At 40.7% G+C, this 18,823-nt stretch overlaps 1 protein-coding gene across 1 annotated transcript; it reads left to right on the forward strand.

The window, feature by feature from the left end:
* Positions 1–8,541: 8,541 nt before the first annotated feature.
* Positions 8,542–14,666, forward strand: LOC143033905 (tubulin beta-1 chain-like). Its single transcript, XM_076199541.1, has 5 exons — positions 8,542–8,608; positions 11,826–11,918; positions 12,891–13,125; positions 13,223–13,467; positions 13,697–14,666. The coding sequence occupies exons 2-5, from the start codon at positions 11,862–11,864 to the stop codon at positions 14,513–14,515; spliced, it is 1,356 nt and encodes a 451-aa protein (XP_076055656.1). The 5' UTR covers positions 8,542–8,608; positions 11,826–11,861; the 3' UTR covers positions 14,516–14,666.
* Positions 14,667–18,823: the final 4,157 nt, after the last annotated feature.

Genomic DNA, 18,823 nt, shown 5'->3' on the forward strand with positions numbered 1-18,823 from the left:
TTCAAAGTGGAAAGATCATAACCGATGGTGAGTCTTTAAGAAGTTGAAGAGTATAATTATCTAAGCCTGATGGTGAATGTTGTTAAAAATCATTATAATGTAATCAAAAGGCGTATTACAATTGGATGGAAAATGTTTAGTAAGTATAACAAGATTATGAGAGGCTGTCTACTTTGTGTTTGAAACATAAAGTTTACAATCAATGTATACTGCCAGCAATAATCTATAATTGTGAGACTTGGAGGCTGGCGAAGGCGATGGAGACAAATCTAAGAAGTGCACAGAAGAGAATGGAGAGATGATTTGTGGGAATAAAGTTGAGAGACCGAAAGAAAGTTGGGTGAGAGAGCAAACTGGAGTGAAAGATATTGTGGAGGCGGTAAAAGAGAGGAAGTGAAATTGGACAGGTAAGTTAGCGCGAACGACTGATGAGCGATAGAGCAAGTGTCTTACCGACTGGACTCCGCGAGATCGTAAGCGTGCAAAAGGGAGACCAGACAGAAAGTGGAGAGACGAGATAGAGAAGTCTGCCGAGTGGCGTGGCAGAGGTTGACGCAGTCGTGTGAGTCATGTAGTTGATTAATTGGTTGGTTGATTAATTGGTTGGTTGATTTAATGCAATGTTTGCTTTATTTTCCATACATGTTTACTTTACGACGGTGATATTGCCATCAGTAACATGTAAGCCATAGGTCAACCAGCCAGTTGGTGGTAGCTTAATGAACGTCGTAGTCGAATTGCCTTATATTGCATACACGCATACAATCACACGCATTCACCCGCGCACACACACGCCATATATACACGCACACACAAAACACCCGCAGACATACATACACGCTAACACTCACGTAATCACATACACGCAAATACACAGAAGCAAACATATAAAACATACGTAAACACACACTCAAACACATACACACCGTCACACACACACACACACACACACACACACACACACACACACACACACACACACACACACACACACACACACACACACACACACCAAACATAAGAAGTATAATGTACTTGCCAAAGCTCCCCCAGGGCCCTTCTCGACGATCTGATGACGCTGGGGATGTGAACAAGCCGTGCACTCCCTCGATCCCTGAAGGTCACAGGCTCCATCCAAAGACCCAAAGGTCCTCACCGAATCAACGTAGAAGTTAGTCTCCACACAAAGAGAAGAGACGTGCGGGGCGCTCTGGCCTCCGCAACGACGACGCCGATCGTCTCCAACAAGAGCTACAAAGAAAACGGAAATTAAAGATCAGGCATTCCGGATGAATAGCGTATGAAATCAAAGGTTTGTGCTAGATCATGAGGTGGTTTAGGTTTCTTACAGAAACCCACCCACAAAGGAGGAAGATGAGCAAGAGCCACACATAAACATTAGAAGACATTCCCGTAGATGATCGTCCCTTGCAAAAACCGTACTGATGATCAGAGATCAGTTCTTCACAGGCAAAAAGAAGTTTCATAACACTACCATTAAGAATAAATTCGAAAAGTTAAGATAAACAGGATATCAAAGACTCCAGGAGAGAAAGAGAGAGAGAGAGAGAGAGAGAGAGAGAGAGAGAGAGAGAGAGAGAGAGAGAGAGAGAGAGAGAGAGCTCTGTGTGTGATTCACTATGGTCTTGGATCACGTGCTGGACTCGTGATCGACAACTATTACCCTACCGGATCAGAGTTCATATATGACCGATCTTACACACACACACAACTCCCCACCCACAAGAGTTGGAGTACCGATTTGCAGCGCAGAGATACTGAAATTATTTCAACCCTGGGTGGGATTCAAACTCGGACCGCTGGAGTGTCGGTCGTGAACGCTACCACAGCACCGCCGAGGCGTGTGTGCGTGTGTGTGTGCGTGTGTGTGTGTGTGTGTGTGTGTGTGTGTGTGTGTGTGTGTGTGTGTGTGCGTGTGTGTGTGTGTGTGTGTGTGTGTGTGTGTGTGTGTGTGTGTAGATAGAGGTCGAAGAGTACTCCACCCCCCCTGTACTGAATAAAATCGTCTGATATTAGCCAGAACAAAATATATAAAGCATGTCGACGTGTTGAAAGGAATGGAGGTTCGATGTGAGTGTTACCCAAGGCTGAAGTAACCGATTGGACCCGTCTAACCCGATCGAAGTGTTGTCCGTGTGATGCCTCCTCGATGGATGACGGGAACTCACGGCAACCTGAGAACTCCATTTCACACACACACACACACACACGCGCACACACATACACAGACGGACACACACGCACGTACACACACACACATACACAGACAGACACACACACACACACTATCGCCCCATTGATTGTGGTACTGTGATGCTTTTCAAGCACTGAGCGCGGATTTATTTCAGTTCCGTAAGCCGTAACGCTAACCACTACATCAGTAAAGCGTGCGCACACGCGTGTAGGTGTGCTTGTGTGTGTGTGTGTATGCGTATGTGTGTGTGTGCGTATGTTTGTATATGGGATGTGTGTGCGTGTGTGTGTTTTTATGCGTATGTGTGTGCGTGTTTACACAAATACTTTAAACGATTTTATTCATACATACATACATACACACGTATATACATACACAACATACATACATACATACACACGTACATGCATACATAACATACATACACAACATGCATGCATACATACGCACCTACATGCATACACAGATACGTACATACATGCACATATACATACATGCATAGATACATACATGTATACATACATACACATTATCTAACCCGCATAAATCGAGAACCTAACTGCTTATAACTCAATACAATGGGTCTGGTATGTTCCCCCTTTGCATTACATTACATGCTTGAGAGTAACAATTCAAAGGTCTGAAGAATTCAGCACATACGCCGTGAACACATTAATCATCTAATTAAACACGTCCACGTTTGTACCCCTGTCCGCAGGATTCGAACTCCAAGAGCGTAACCTCCCGATGCTGAAGTGAGGAGTGAGGGAGTGAGATGGAGTGTGGAGGGCGCTCGGCCAGGCGTGGAGGGTTGTGGGTCTCTGAATGGAGGAGAGTGGGGTGGCTGGTTGGCGGGAGTGTGCAATTACGTGAACAAAGGAGGTTATCATGTGATGAACCACTTAAGAATCCTCTGACGTATTTGACACCTGGCGTCGCACCCACACCCCCACACCCCGCACTTTCAAGTTCCTGCAATTGTTTTTATTGAAGAGATGAGTCTTTTAGACCCCTCTGCCTTTCTTTTACTTCTCTCTCTCTTTTTCTTTGTCTCTCTGTCTGTTCCCGAAACCACCTTCAAGTTCCTGCAGTTGTTTTCATTGAGAAGATGAACTATTTAGCCTTCTCTGCCTCTCTTTGTTCCTCTCTATTTTTCCTGGTCTCTCTATCTGCTCCTGTCTGCATTCGTCTGTCTATCGCAATCTAGAAGTCTTTCAGGTTGTTCTCTCTCTGTTTCATGTATTCTGTGGACATGATCTAGTAAACGCTTCATGATGAAATCCACACAAGGGGCAACCCCCTGCTTCCAGAGGACGCAAAGTCAAACGTCATTCTGCCAATTCGACCTAAGTCACGCTCAGGTAGCGGAAACCGCGTCACGGACGTGACACGACGAAGCCCCGATGGGTCGTCCACGTGACCGTCTCGTGGTAGACGGCTCGAAGTGGAAACGTAAGAGGACACAGTGTCAACTTCCGCAGCAACGTCTCAGGGGGCCGTTGTGTCCCGTAAAACCCCATAGCAGGGAATGTTACACGTCTTTGAATGAGTTATGTATTCTACCGCGAGCTTCCCGCTACTGTCAAGACGTGCAGGAGAGCAAAGGGGTCACCCTTCAATTCGGAGACGTCCCCAACTGCAAAGACTCACCCATAGAATCTTGTGTCACCGGAATGAAGGGGTTCATCGAGTCGAGTGTTGATTCTACCCTCTCGGGTCCGTCCTCCCTCGCCAGGCAGCGTTCGTGAAGCACCACGGCGCAGAGTTCAACGTCTTCACGCGAACCACAAAGGCGTCCTCTCGGCTGAATAAAATAGTCTGGATGTCGACAGAACAACATCTTGCATGACGCCTCTACTGATCTTAACGCAGTCTTCCTCTCAACTGAATAAAATCGTTCGGTGTTTGGGTTAATAAAAGCGGTTTTGGATATAAAGGAAGCAAAAGCTGCTGGAGTTACAGTGGACTAAAACAGATGACGCGAACAGATGCAGGCCAACTCCGGATGCAAAGATTTTTTTTCCAAATGTGTGCGTGTGTGTGTGTGTGTGTGTGTGTGTGTGTGTGTGTGTACGTGTGTGTGCTCCATTTACCTGATGGCAAACGTAGAAGAGAAAGACGAGACAGAAAGTGAGGAGACAAGATAGAGAAGTTTGCAGTAGTGACGCGGCAGAGTTTGGCTAAGCCAAGCGACCCATGGAAGAAGAGGTTGGGAGATGCCTTTGTTCAGCAGTGGACTCCAAAGGATCGTCGACTTTGTATACAAAGTTCCTCCAGTCGATAGCCTAACGCTTCTCTGCCGAACCCATAGGTTGTGCTACAGGTAGTACCTTCCTCTGTCGGGCTGCATTCCTTCCACTTCAAGGCCAAGGTATTAGCTCGAGGCGGACAGATCTCCGCTGAGTTCGGGTCCCGAACCGACTAGTCCCTCCGTTCTCATTCGAGGCCATTTAGGGGTGTCGTCTTTCAGATGACTGAAACCACCTGACAGTGGTCAAAACAAGTCCTGAAAATGTCGGCAACGTCAGTCAATAATGGTTTTAATCACGTTGGATTTTTATACCCTGTGAGAAACAAATCTATTTGATTCTTTCAAGATGGTATAGTTTTTTTTCAACTTAACGGAATCGTATGCTTAAATAGATCAACTGTAGTACCTGCAACAATACGTTAGGGGAGCTGGATCGAGCTGGGGTCGGAATAGGTTAAGAAGCTCTCTACTGTAAAGTGAGCCCAGGCAGCGAGAAGACACATAACCACGACGCCGCTTCGACCGGAAGGTCGACGATCGTGTCTCGAGGTCGGGGGTGGGGGAGGGGGAGGGGGGGCTTCCAGGGGAGAGGAGGGTCAGGGAGAGGGGTAGGAGGAGGACACAGGATGCACTGATTCTGAAGCCTCGCTTTGCCTTTGGGGTCACACCCTTTGCTAATTGAAATCACGCTTAGTTTATGTTCATTGTATAATCCTACCTATGATCTACTGATATCAATCTTGGAGACTGATCATGAAGTCTTTCAATTCAATATAATATTCCCTCGGGGGCTGTCGTTTTTCTCACATTTATTTATTCCTTCACTTTATTTTTGTTTTATTGATTAATTATTTCTTACATCACGACATAATTGCTTACATCTCTCTCCTTAATAAATAATTTCCTTTCGTGGAAACGGATCGAAAGCTTGTGTTCGTTATGTATGTATATATGTATACATGTATGTAAATGTGTATGCATGTATGTGCATTTAAGTTTGTATGTATGTATGTATACATGTATGTAAATGTGTATGTATGTATGTGCATTTAAGTTTGTATGTATGCATGAATATATGTATGTCTGTATTATGTCTGTGTGCATGTATGTATGCATGTATGTATATTTGTATGTATGTGTGCATGTACTCATGTATGTATGTGTGTATGTATGTATGCATGAATGAATATATGTATGTGTATCATGTTTGTGTGCAGGCATGTATGCATACATATATGTATGTATACATTTACATATGCATGTAAGTATGTGTGTGTATGTATGTATATATGTAAGTATGTGTGTATGTATGTATGTATTACAGTATGTATGTTAGTATATATGCATGTATGTATGTATATTTGTATGCATGTACGTATTAATGTATGTATATAATATGTGTGTGTGTATACATGTATGTATGTATGTACGTATGTATGAGTGCATGCATGTATGTGTGTATGTGTGTATTATGTGGTATATATATGCATGTGTGTATGTATGTATATTTGTATGCATGTACGTATTAATGCATGTATGTATGTAATATGTGTGTATGTATGTGTATATATGCATGTGTATATGTATGTATATATATTTGTATGCATGTACGTATTAATGTATGTATGTAATATGTGTGTATGTATGTGTATGTATGCATGTAGGTATGTATGTATGTAAGCATGTATGTATGTACTCATATATATATATATATATATATATATGTATATATATATGCGTGTGTGTATGTGTGTATGTGTGTGTGTGTATGCATGTAGTTATGCATGTATGTATGTATTTATGTATGTATATATGCATGCATGTATATAAGTATGTATGTATGCATGCATGTATGAATGCATTGTATGTACAGTATGTATGTATGTATGGACTGTATGCATATGTGTATATGTATGCACATATGTATATATGTATGTATTTATGAATGTATATATCGTTATGAATATATGTATGCGTGTATGTATGTATGCATACATGTATGTATACAATTGTATATACATATATATATGTGTGTGTGTGTGTGTGTGTGTGTGTGTGCGTGTGTGTGTTTGTGTATGTGTGTGTGTATGTATGTATGTATGTATGTAAATAGAAACGTATGCATTTATGCATGTATTTATTTAATTGTATTCAGCTTACAGGAAAGAAGTTAAACTCGAGGGATGTCTGTCTCCAACTGCCACGCCTAGTTTTGAATTCTCTTACGAACTTAGGCTATTTAACTTAAGAACGTAAGAATGAAGAAGACTGCAAGAGACCAAAGGGCCTACTGGAAATCCACCTACCATTCCTATCCATAAAGTTATCTATTTTTTTTTATCAAAACAATCAATAGTTTCAGCGATCACTTCACAGTTATTAATCCATGGATTGACACATCTCCACTGAATGTTGTTTCTGTAGAGCATCTTACTTGTAGATTTAGGTGACCTCACCACGGTCAGTCTGGGGACACAGCGCTTATAGACAGGTTGTCTTTTAAATTTGTTCCCATGACCTCAGGGTTGGTCATCCAGGTGTCGGCAATTGACCTTAAGCAATTGTTTTTAAAATTCCGCTTGACCTCACTCGGTGACATTTGAATTCCCGCCCAAACGATCTGACGTCGATGTCTGTTGTTATGTTTGTCGACAGAGGTTGCCACCAATGAATTTATACGCTCCTGTGTATATGTGTGTGTTGTAGAAAGACATGACAAAATAAGTATTAACCCAGAGGATATCAATGGTCTTATGGTTAAAATGCACGTCATGACATTACAGTTTTGCCTTACTGTAGCGAAAACCTCAGTACTACTGATGTTGTAGCAAATCAATTCCTCTCAAATGTGGAAATAGTTCAATGCCTTCATTCATTTCTTCCTGTAGTCTGTATTCTATTGGAAATTTCAAAGTATATCTGGGTTTACTAGGTTAGAGATTCTCAGCATTCATCCATAGATTAATGGTAAGAAAACTAAAATATTTGATATGCCTCGTATAAAAGGTAGCATTTTTTCTAGTTTAGTATCTGATGATATATATATATATATATATATATACATATATGTATATATATATATATATATATATAAATGTATGTATGTATGTATATATATATTCATATATTAGAGTAACGTGATGTAGTAGCACATAAGTAAAATTCAAACTTATAACCCACTTTCAGAGAAAAATTAAACTCAGAAGTGAAGTAATCCTTATATTTCGACCACTAACTGTGGTCCTCTTCAGAAGTACGACCACAGTTAGTGGTCGAAATATAAGGATCACTTCACCTCTGAGTTTAATTTTTCTCTGAAAGTGGGTTATATGTTTGGAGGTAGCCTATGTATATATATATATATATATATATATATATATATATATATATATATATATATATATATTTATATATATATATATATATATTGTATGGTGCTGAAAGCAAGTCAACGTATTCAAAACTCAGTTGCTTATGTAATTTTTAGTGTCAACTGATTCTTCAACAGTCCTTTGTGTTTTGAATTGACTTGTAATTCTTTACAGTGTCAGTCCTGCAATCACTTCTTTTTGTTTCTAATGGAAATTTTATGATTATTCAATTAACAAAATTTTAATTTTTATTTATCTATCTTATTCTTACCCAAACAAACCAATTTTAGAAATTGAAAACAATAGGAAACTCACTATGGCCATTGTTTTGGAGTTCCATCGTGTAATTAACCAAATTAAAAAGACAACAACAACAAAAATATATACTTTGTGTTATTTTTTCTAGTTTGATAGAAAATATATTTATGATACTTCGTATGATCTGGCACCACCGACAAGTCCCCGTAAAGCCGCCAAAATGATACAAGATTTGAAAGCTGCGCGTTCGATAGGTTTTAGTCAATTGTAGGTTAATGCTGTTTGTTTTTTGTACAGAACTTAAATATCTAAAATATTAATAAAAATTATGAAAAATTAAAATAAAAGTAAATACTAATTGGTTTACAAATATATCTATGATATATATGATATTAAGATTAAAAATAAATGTGTAGTTGGTTCTTGTTTGATTAGTAACCGTCGTTCATGTACCTCCCCGCTCGTTTCTCAGTCTTGAATTGCGAGACGTGACAGAAGTAACAGTGCGAACAAGTTAGTCATGTTTTATACAGTTTGTTTAGTGAAAATTTGTACATAAGTGTGAATATATATTTACATTAGTTGGTACTCATATAATCTACTTGTATATTAGCGCATGCATTTAGATTTAAGCTTAATTAGGCTATATGGGAATTTGAGACATGACCAAGGGATGAGCAGTGGGTTACAAAATCTTTGTGCAGATCAGGAAACACGTGACAGCTCGATGGAGTTTCATTAGACGAACAAGTTTGTTAAATAAACGTTGTATTGTATGTGCCTAACATAAGACAGGTACGCGCAATACAATTACTAATGGTGAATTAGGGGAAAGTAGTTCGAAATTTATGGCGGCCGTTGGCGCGTACTCCGGCTGAGGCGGTTAGCGTATATTGTTAAGTGTTGGTCCTCTATAACTCGAGAATATACAAGTTTCTGTGATGTTTTAGTGTGCCAAAGTTTATTTAATGAATTCGTACTCCATGTCTCCAGCGTTTGAACTTGATCGTTATAAGTGAAATTTGCGCCCAATAACTGGCCAACAAGGTGGGGATCACGACAAGAAGTGTACTTCTTATTTCCTCACTGTTTCTCGATTAGGTAAGGACTTCAACATTACATTCACCCGCGAATGTAAGTTAAGAGATGTACAATGAATATTGACAGGTTGAAAATGAATGGAGTAGTCTACTCCACTAGTCTACTCAGTAGAGGTACTTGAAGTGGATTTGGAAGTACAAAGAGTGCTCAGATGACGGCCTAAGTGTGAAATGGAAGGGTTTTGCCAAGGCACCTCGTTGAGCTGACTAGAAGAAGTTACTTGATTTGGTGTCTTGAGACCTGATCTTTATGATGAATCATCATGGCCACTAGTAACACTGGGATGTCTGCAAACTTCATTAGCCAGGGCAGCTACCAGGAAACGAAATGCCAAGCCAGTGTCACTTCCTCGCATTTTCCTGTTCAACTGACATTAACATTTTCACAGCTTTTTGTAATTTGGGAAAATGGAGCCCCATTTACTAGAAATGCTGTCTTCTGCAAGAGTTATTACTTGCTTGGTTAAGTTCCGGGGAAAGTCCTCAGTGATCTTAAGATGGCTGAAAATGTTGAAATATTCAAGAAAAGACTGAAGACATACTTGTTTACTGAGTGTTATGATCTGGATGATATGACTGAAGCAAGAATACTAGTGTTATTTTGTATGAGGGTGGATGTAATGAGCGCTGTGTAAACGGCGGAATACGGCTGACAAACTCCAACTATGAAGAAGAGTGATCTACTGCTGCTTTCAGTTCCATATCTCTTCAAACCTTGCCGGAAACACTTTTCCCTTCTATCATCCATTGATTCACAGAATTCAATTGTAGGTTATGTTGATGAGTCTTGCAATTTGTTCATGTTGGGACACTTCTCCAATTCCAGCGTGGAAAGCAGTGTTTGCCAATCCTGGGGTAAATGTTGAAGTCTGGTGCAATTAGAGGTTGGTTTTGTCATGTCAGCTGTGCCCAGACATGGTTGGTGTGTAAATGTATAGACGAGTATTGTACATTATTTCAATTGAGTCCCACTCTCCTAACATGTAAATGGATGCACTTCCACTTAGAATCTACTGGGTGCCATTTTGTAACATCCTAGCAATGAGATGGCATTATTGATCCTTTGTGATGCCTGCAATATTTTTAACATCAGGCCCACATTACAAAGGGAAACTGGTGAAATTGTCAGGAACACCCAACAAAGGCTGAAGGCAAACCAGTAAATTTTTTAGAAGTGCACACATGTGATATAGCAGTATAAAACTAAATACTATTTGAGATGTCATGTTTTTGGTAGATGCAGAGTTTGAAGAAATTAAAGTATGATTAATTTGTCATAACCCAACTAAACCTAATGTGGTACTTGTAATTCTGGAGTTCATTGGGGTTTTCATTATGTTCATTGCTTGCCATTATGAGTCGAGAACTTGCTGCTGAAGGACACTACTACAGGTCCTGCTACCGTGCCTATACACGTTAAGAGCCTGCTGACACCATTGCCACATTGGAGCAGGGAGATGAACTTGTACATAAGGAACGAACTCGTTCCTAAGCCAGAAATACTACACATGACAGACCTTGCATCCAGGCTAGTTTCCTTGTGAACTCTTTCGGTAAGATGTTGGACTTGATGAGGAAACGCCTGTGCCGAAAGCTGGAAACTGTTTTCAGGTTTTATACATATTATTCACACCCCATGGTCTCTTGGCCTTTCCTTTATTTCCTCTACACCTGTAGATTGAGAGAAGCAAGCAAATGCCTTGGTGGATTAAAAAGTGGTGAGAAAGACATTTGGGAATGGATGCTAAGAGGAGATTGTATGAAGGAGTGATTGTCCCGATAGCACTGTATGGGGCAGGAACTTGAACATAAGAGAGAAGGCATTTGAGATGGTGTCTGAGAAGTATGTTAGGGGGTTACTAGGTTGGATAGAAAGGGAAAGGAGAACGGGTGGTAAGGGAGTTGGGAGATAGGGTGGATGAAAGAGTATTGGGATGGTTTGGACTCGTGGAAAGAATGGGTGAAGAAAGACTAGTAAAAGAGGTATGGAAGGCAGATGTGGAGGGGGTGACCTAGGACGAGGTGGATGGATGGGGTGAAAAGGGCATTGGCGAATGTGTTGAGGAAGGATGGCAGAAGACGGGTGAATGGAGAATGGTTGTATGTGGATGATGAGGTGGAATAGATGGGGGGTGAGGTAGTATGTGTTAGAAAAGTTTGACACAGCCATAAAGGATTTCTCCCTGTCGTCTCCTTTTCTGCATGAGGTTGCCAATTTAATGAAGCAGCCTTGCTGTGGATGTGCTGTGTCTTGCAACACTCCCTCTGACTGGCAGTAGACAAGATGTAGGAATGACCCATCATCCAGGAGGTGCCAAGATAAGAGGGAGGGTGTAGGGTAGTGTATTAGGTGGGAATGGCTTCTATGCCTTTTCTACCCCCCTTATAAGGGGGGGGGGAGCCTTTGGTATATGTATGTGCCTGTTTTGTACCAGTGCTCTAGGTTTTCTGTTTGCCCCATATCTTGGTACAAATATCTTGAACACCATATTTTTACTTTACAACTTGTAGCCTTGTCAGTTAATGGTCAGGATTTTTGTGTTATGTTTTCTAAAGTAAGAATCCTGTATTGCGTGTCTGTATAAGATTAGCTAGTATACCTTTTTTAATTAGTGACATTTTATTTTCAGCTGGTTGTAAAGGAAATTTAAATCCAGCTAATCACAATGAGGGAAATTGTTCACGTGCAGACTGGCCAGTGTGGAAACCAGATTGGTACAAAGGTAAGTTTTTAATTTGGTTTATTTTTCGTAACAGGGTCTTTTGCATTGTACATCTTGTAAAGGCTGTCAATGCCTTTCTCACTTGTCTCATTCCCCATCTTGCTTTTCCCCTCTCCCACACCCTTCTAGTGTAATATTTTTCTGCCTTGTATGAATTCTCTGTATTCTTTCCTGTTACAATCTGAATTCATCCAAGAAGTAAGTTTCCTCTGACAATTTTCATACCCCCTAAACATTTTTTATTTTTCTTATAATTCAACACCTTGCTGCTCCATTGTTTTTTATGTTGCTGCAAATCCAAGCAGCATCACCTTAATTTTTTGTAGGAATAAGCAATGGAGCATAGATAGGGAAAGACTTAAAGTCTGACGTATTGTCATGAAATTTTTAATGTATTCAGCTCCAATTACCTTGAGCTACCTTCAAGTGTGTTCCAACTCATACTGATCATGATCCTGACTTCTGCACTCAATGGTTAAGCTACATAGCTTAATATCTATGCCTGTATATACCCCTTTGTACCAGAGAAAACTCCGTGCATCTTGTAATGTCCTGGCAGTGGCTTCATTAAGAGGACACTGGTGAACTGTTGGCTTTACATGCATGCCCTCCAAAATTGACAATACCTTAGAACAGGTTGAACAATCATTCCACTATTATCACACCCTTCCAAGGCAAATTCATTCTCACATTTTCTTTAGTAACTTCTCCATATTTGGACCCAGTTTTTCTTTAATCTATCCCATACCAGTAAGTCTTTCTTGCTTTCCTTTGATGGAATGGAAATATAATGTTGCCATGTTCTAGTCATGTAGGTAGTCAGCCAGAGTGCCTACAAAGGTGCCATTCTTCTTGACTCCTATCTTGTGAGATTGGTGTTCATGGACCATAGAGATGTTGCCATTATCTAGGTACATGCATATACCTTTAATGGAATTCTTGTCTTTGAGGTTGCTGCGTTCTTTATTTCAGTTCTGGGAAATCATTGGTGATGAACATGGGATCCAGCCCACTGGTGAATATAGCAATGATGGTGACAAGGAACTCAGGGACCTGCAGTTGGAACGCATCAATGTTTATTACAATGAAGGCAACCAGGGCAAATATGTGCCAAGGGCTGTGCTGGTAGATCTGGAACCAGGTACCATGGACAGTGTTCGTGCTGGGGCCCTTGGACAGCTGTTCAAGCCAGACAGTTTTGTCTTTGGTAAGTTTTAAATTGATAATGAAATTCGTCTTATATTTGTCTCAAAGAGTTTGTAACATTGCTGTTGAATTGTCTATTAAAAATCTTATATCTTCAGGTCAGAGTGGAGCAGGGAACAACTGGGCTAAGGGCCACTACACCGAGGGTGCAGAGTTGGTAGACTCCGTTCTAGATGTTGTACGGAAAGAGGCTGAGAAGTGTGATTGCCTTCAGGGATTCCAGCTCACACACTCTTTGGGTGGTGGTACTGGATCTGGTATGGGAACTCTCCTTGTTTCAAAGGTCCGTGAAGAATTCCCAGACAGAATCATGAACACTTTCTCCGTTGTCCCCTCCCCCAAGGTTAGTAGCCACATATTTGTATTAATTTAAGTATGGCCTCAATTGCTCGGTGACCAGTAAACCTTGATGGTAATCTCCGATCTCACGATGCCTAGAGTAATTTCCTGGTACCCATAGGGTTAGTTGTGAAACTTGCTCTAACATCACTGGGAATACAATTTCTGAATGTATATTATTGCAATATTTTTCTGATGACATTGTAGTCACTTGATTCTCATCTTGTTTACAGGTATCAGACACTGTAGTGGAGCCATATAATGCCACACTATCTATCCATCAGTTGGTTGAAAACACTGACGAGACCTATACTATTGACAATGAAGCTCTGTACGACATATGCTTCAGAACTTTGAAACTGCAGAACCCCACCTATGGCGACTTGAACCATCTAGTGTCTCTGACCATGTCTGGTGTAACCACATGCTTGCGTTTCCCAGGCCAGCTGAATGCTGACCTTAGGAAACTTGCAGTAAACATGGTCCCCTTCCCACGTCTTCACTTCTTTATGCCTGGCTTTGCTCCTTTGACTGCCCGTGGTTCTCAACAGTACCGTGCCCTGACTGTTCCTGAGCTCACACAGCAGATGTTTGATGCAAAGAACATGATGGCAGCTTGTGATCCTCGGCATGGTCGTTACCTGACTGTGGCTGCTATGTTCAGAGGTCGCATGTCCATGAAGGAAGTTGATGAGCAGATGTACAACATTCAGAATAAGAATTCTTCATTCTTTGTTGAATGGATCCCTAACAACGTCAAGACTGCTGTTTGTGACATTCCTCCTCGTGGCCTCAAGATGGCTGCCACCTTCATCGGTAACTCCACTGCCATTCAAGAACTCTTTAAGAGAGTTAGTGAGCAGTTCACGGCTATGTTCCGTAGGAAAGCTTTCTTGCATTGGTACACAGGTGAGGGTATGGATGAGATGGAGTTCACTGAAGCAGAGTCAAACATGAATGATCTGGTTTCAGAGTACCAGCAGTACCAGGAAGCCACTGCTGACGATGAGGGAGAGTTTGAGGAGGAGGTAGTTGAGGGTGAATATAACTAAGCATGTCAGTATTTTACTTTTGTATGCCCAGTATTTCTTCCAAATCTTGTGATTCTCATTCAATAAGTATTTTACTTGTATTTTTGTACTCTGTAAGATCAAATGAGATCAAATACACAAGTTCTGTCTATTTTTTCTTTATAATTGAAAATGCTTTAATTATCCTTAATGTAGACTAAGGTTCGTGGATTTTCAACCTGAACCCTGATCAGAAGCTAAATGCTAGGTGTTGGAAATTTGTCCAGTATACCAAGTACTACATGTTGGTGTAAACAGATGTGCGGACTACAACACCACAATGTTTTGTGTAACAACCTGTATAAGTTCAAAGTCTTCATTGTTGGGTTTAATTCGACTAGTGATGGAGGGTCATGTCTACTGTACATAATTGGCCACAGGTTACCCTGTCCCTTGGTGTAAATTATGGAGTGGAGAAAACTTGTTTAGAGGAATATCTAACTTAAAGGTACAATTTGGAAATTTGCAGGACAAGTAGGTTGTGGGGGGGGTGGTTACTTGAAGGTAGAGATGGTGGTGGATTGAAACTTGCTGTCTTTAATGTTTGCCCATGGGCACGGCTTATCAAATTCCATGCTACAAAAGAAAGTATGGGCCATGAACTTTGGGTTAACCACTTTAGTAAAAGTAATTCTAGATCGGCATCAGCTGCCACGTGTACTCTTGTAAAAGTCACTGTTGTACTGTAATTTTACTGAGTAGTAATAAACAAAATGTGATCAAACCTGTACATGGAATTTGGGGTAACGTGTATGACTACAACAAATTAGGTGCCAGCATCCTTGTGTGCCTCATGATGCCTACGTAGGCATCATCGTACTGAAGTTAAATGGGTCTCCAGTGTGGAAAGGTGCTGTACTGGCTAGAGAATGTATCGATGAGTGACTCCAGACTGCATTCATGCTTTTATGCCAGCTAATTCCCACGCCCATGCAACATGAACCTTGCAATGGACAGGTAGGTGTTCAGAGCCCTCTTCGTTTAACCCTTACTAATTCCCCAAACTTCCACACTTAATAGGTGGCAATGCTCAGTTATACATATTCACCTCCCTGCTTTCATTCTATAACAATTGCAAAGTGCCCTACAATTTCCACACTTCAGTCCTGCTATCCACTGGTTCACAATATCCACTCTTGGATAGCTCACAGCACAACATTGGAAAATCCTAAAAATCTGGGCCTCTAATTTTATTGTAGTGACCTTTGGCCTTCTTGGAGTTCTTGCAGTAAAAAATTACAATAGAAGTAAACTATTGTAATTGCTGCCAGTAGTGAATGGGAGTGGATTTGTGCCTTTGTGGTTACCTCCCTTGTAAGAGGAAAAATGCCTTTGGTATATGTAATTGCTGCCTAGCAACCCTTGACTGCTTCCATGGTATAACTCCCAACATTGAGCAAAACACAGCAGTATAGAATAAAAACAGTAGAATGCATCTAAACCACCCCAATAGGTCACCAGTGCACACTTGAATTTTATCATTCTGTACACGGAAGATAGCAAGAAAATGGCGCACAATTTTATGCTAAACATCACTTGGTTATCTTGTATCACAAGCTCCACCAGGTCAACAGCCCAGCAGCTTCCTAATGAAACTATGTTCAATCAACCACATGTGTCCCACTGTTTAAAACTTTGTTCACACTCAAATCACTAAAGCTATGAAGGCAGACCACCAAACTCCATACTAACATTCCCCAGGCATCAGCTTCCAACAGAAAAATCTATTAAAAGAATACAATGCTGGTATATTTGCATTCAGGGCATCACCCAGCATTAAAACATAAATACAATAGGCCATAATGTGACCTTTTCTGTCTTGGGTGCAACCACCACACAGAATAGCACCTTGTTTAACAATGCCTCGCTAATTAATCTGAAGACCAACAGCAGCATTTCATCCATGTGATTTATGGGCCCACCTGGTGCCTGAGGTTATCTGGGAGCCATGAGTTTCTTGCAAGAAACTGGGAGCAATGGATTGATTAATTCATCCACCTGTTTCAAATATATCCAGCTAGGTGCCATCTCATGTGGCACCTCAGGCATTGTGCAAAATGCAACATTCTCACCTAGACACCACTACATCCAACAGACTTGGACAGTTTTCAATACAGACATGTGACAAAGATGCTGTGAACACTCAACGAACCATCTGCTAAGCCTCTTGTGACTCAATGGCTATCATTCAGTTCATAGCCCCAGGTCTTGTAGGAGACTTGCTGTTCTGTGGTAACTAACAAGAGTCGTTTAATGATGGTGTGATTTTGTCAGGCAGCATGTTATTTGTATGGACCATTTAGGGTGATGCATCCTCTACATGGTTGTCTTTCTCTGTATTGATATTAATGCACAAGGGGACAGGTGGGACTGCCGGTCAAGTGAATGGGCCTTGCTGCATTGCGCATGACCCAGGGCAGTTAGTGGATGCAGGGATGACCTGTCATCCATGAGGAGCTGAGATTGGAAGAGAGTGAAATGGGTATGTGCCTCTGACTTAGCTCTTGGTAAATAGATTAATGCTAGTGTGGGTCTTCCTTTTTACAGGGGTGGGGGTGGCGGTGATTAGGTAGGGAATTGATGGTCAGTCTAATCTGTTTTATGATCAGAGGAGGACTAGATCAACAGTATACAGGATACACCATGAGGAATTTGATGTATACTTTGTTATAAGTGAGGATCTCTGCTACTGCAAAGCTATTAATGGCTTATTTACAGCTATTGGAATTGATCATAACCCTGAACAATGGCAGCTGTTCAGTTCTACAGAAATCATTAAAGCTGTCTTACTACATAATGGGAATCAGCATCCATCTCTGCCTATAGCATACTTGCTACAGATGAAGAAAGAATATGACAATGTAAAAAGGCTTTTCAAGAAGGTAAACTATGACGAGTTCAAATGAGATGTTTGTGGTGATTTTAAAGTGGTTGCCTACTAACTTGGATTACAGGGTGTGTACACCAAGTATTCATGTGGCCCCCTCAAAATGACTTGCACCCAGGAAAACTCAAAGTTATTAGACAGCATCTTGTAGAGCCTGCCAGTGTTGCTACCTCCACTTCATATAAAGCTTGGTTTGGTCAGTTTGTGAAAGCATTAGATCATGGTGGGAAGGCATTTCAAGAGATTTGTCTGTTTTTTCCAAAACTACCAGAGGCCAAAGTTAAGAGTGGTATATTTACTGGTCCACAAGTGAGGAAAATGTTGAAGTCGATGCAACTTGAGAATACAAGGAGTGATGTCAAAAGAGAGGCATGGTTAATGGATTCCTTGGTAATAATAAAGACCCAAACTACAAGCAGCAAAACTTTAGGAAAGTTGTAGGAACTTAGGATGTAGAATATCATTGAGGGTGCACTATGCATTCACATTTGGATTTTATTCGTGAATAATTGGGAGGAGGGAGTGAAAAGCATGGTGAGAGATTCCATCAGGACATTGCTGCAATGGAGAAAAGATATCAAGGAAGATGGGAGACTATATATAGTCACTGGTGTGTAAAGATCAAGGAGCTCACAGAAAATAATGATCAATGCACTTTTAGCAGGCTCTTATAACTATATCACATGATATCAGCTACTATTTATAGACTGAATATGGTACATATAGTGTATTATCGTAGTTCAGTATAGTTTGTTTTGTAAACAAAAATTATCTTGAAATATTGATACAATGCAATTTTCAATGGTATGCCTAAAATCAGGAGAGAAAACCTTTGAAACACTACAGACATATAAAAAAAGAAAACTAATAGTGTTGTCAATAATACGCTGCGAGTTACGATTAAATTCTTATTTGCTTTTGTTCATGAGCAGATCCTATTCCTTTTATAATACATATATATAACAAAGCCTTTTCCTCCCTTACACGGGGGGTAGCCAATCCATTTAAATAAGTACTGGTAATGGAATTGTTTTCTGTGTACGAGGGAGAGTAAAACATTATCCGCACTTTCGCCATAAAATATCTTTATTGTCGTTACACTATGTTCTGGGCATGCATGCTTATAGTTTAAGCCGTTGTGGTCACGTGATCGAAGTTAGAGCCTAATCGCACAATTTTGCTTTCTATCTACGGTGTAAACATGGCCACTCCACTTGCACTATCTACCAAAGAAGAACAAAAAGCAGTGACCCAATTTCTCTGATCAGAAAGTGGGTATGAATGGACGTAACGCACGAAAAGGGAACAGGTTGCCCGTCAACATGCGCTACTGACCAGAAGATTCAACAATAGCTCGAGAGATGATAATAGCGAACCGGCGAGTTATCATCTGCATATTAAAG

This window comes from Oratosquilla oratoria, chromosome 16, assembly GCF_046742065.1.
Source record: "Oratosquilla oratoria isolate Oo_2021 chromosome 16, ASM4674206v1, whole genome shotgun sequence".
NCBI classification, from domain to species: Eukaryota; Metazoa; Arthropoda; class Malacostraca; order Stomatopoda; family Squillidae; genus Oratosquilla; species Oratosquilla oratoria.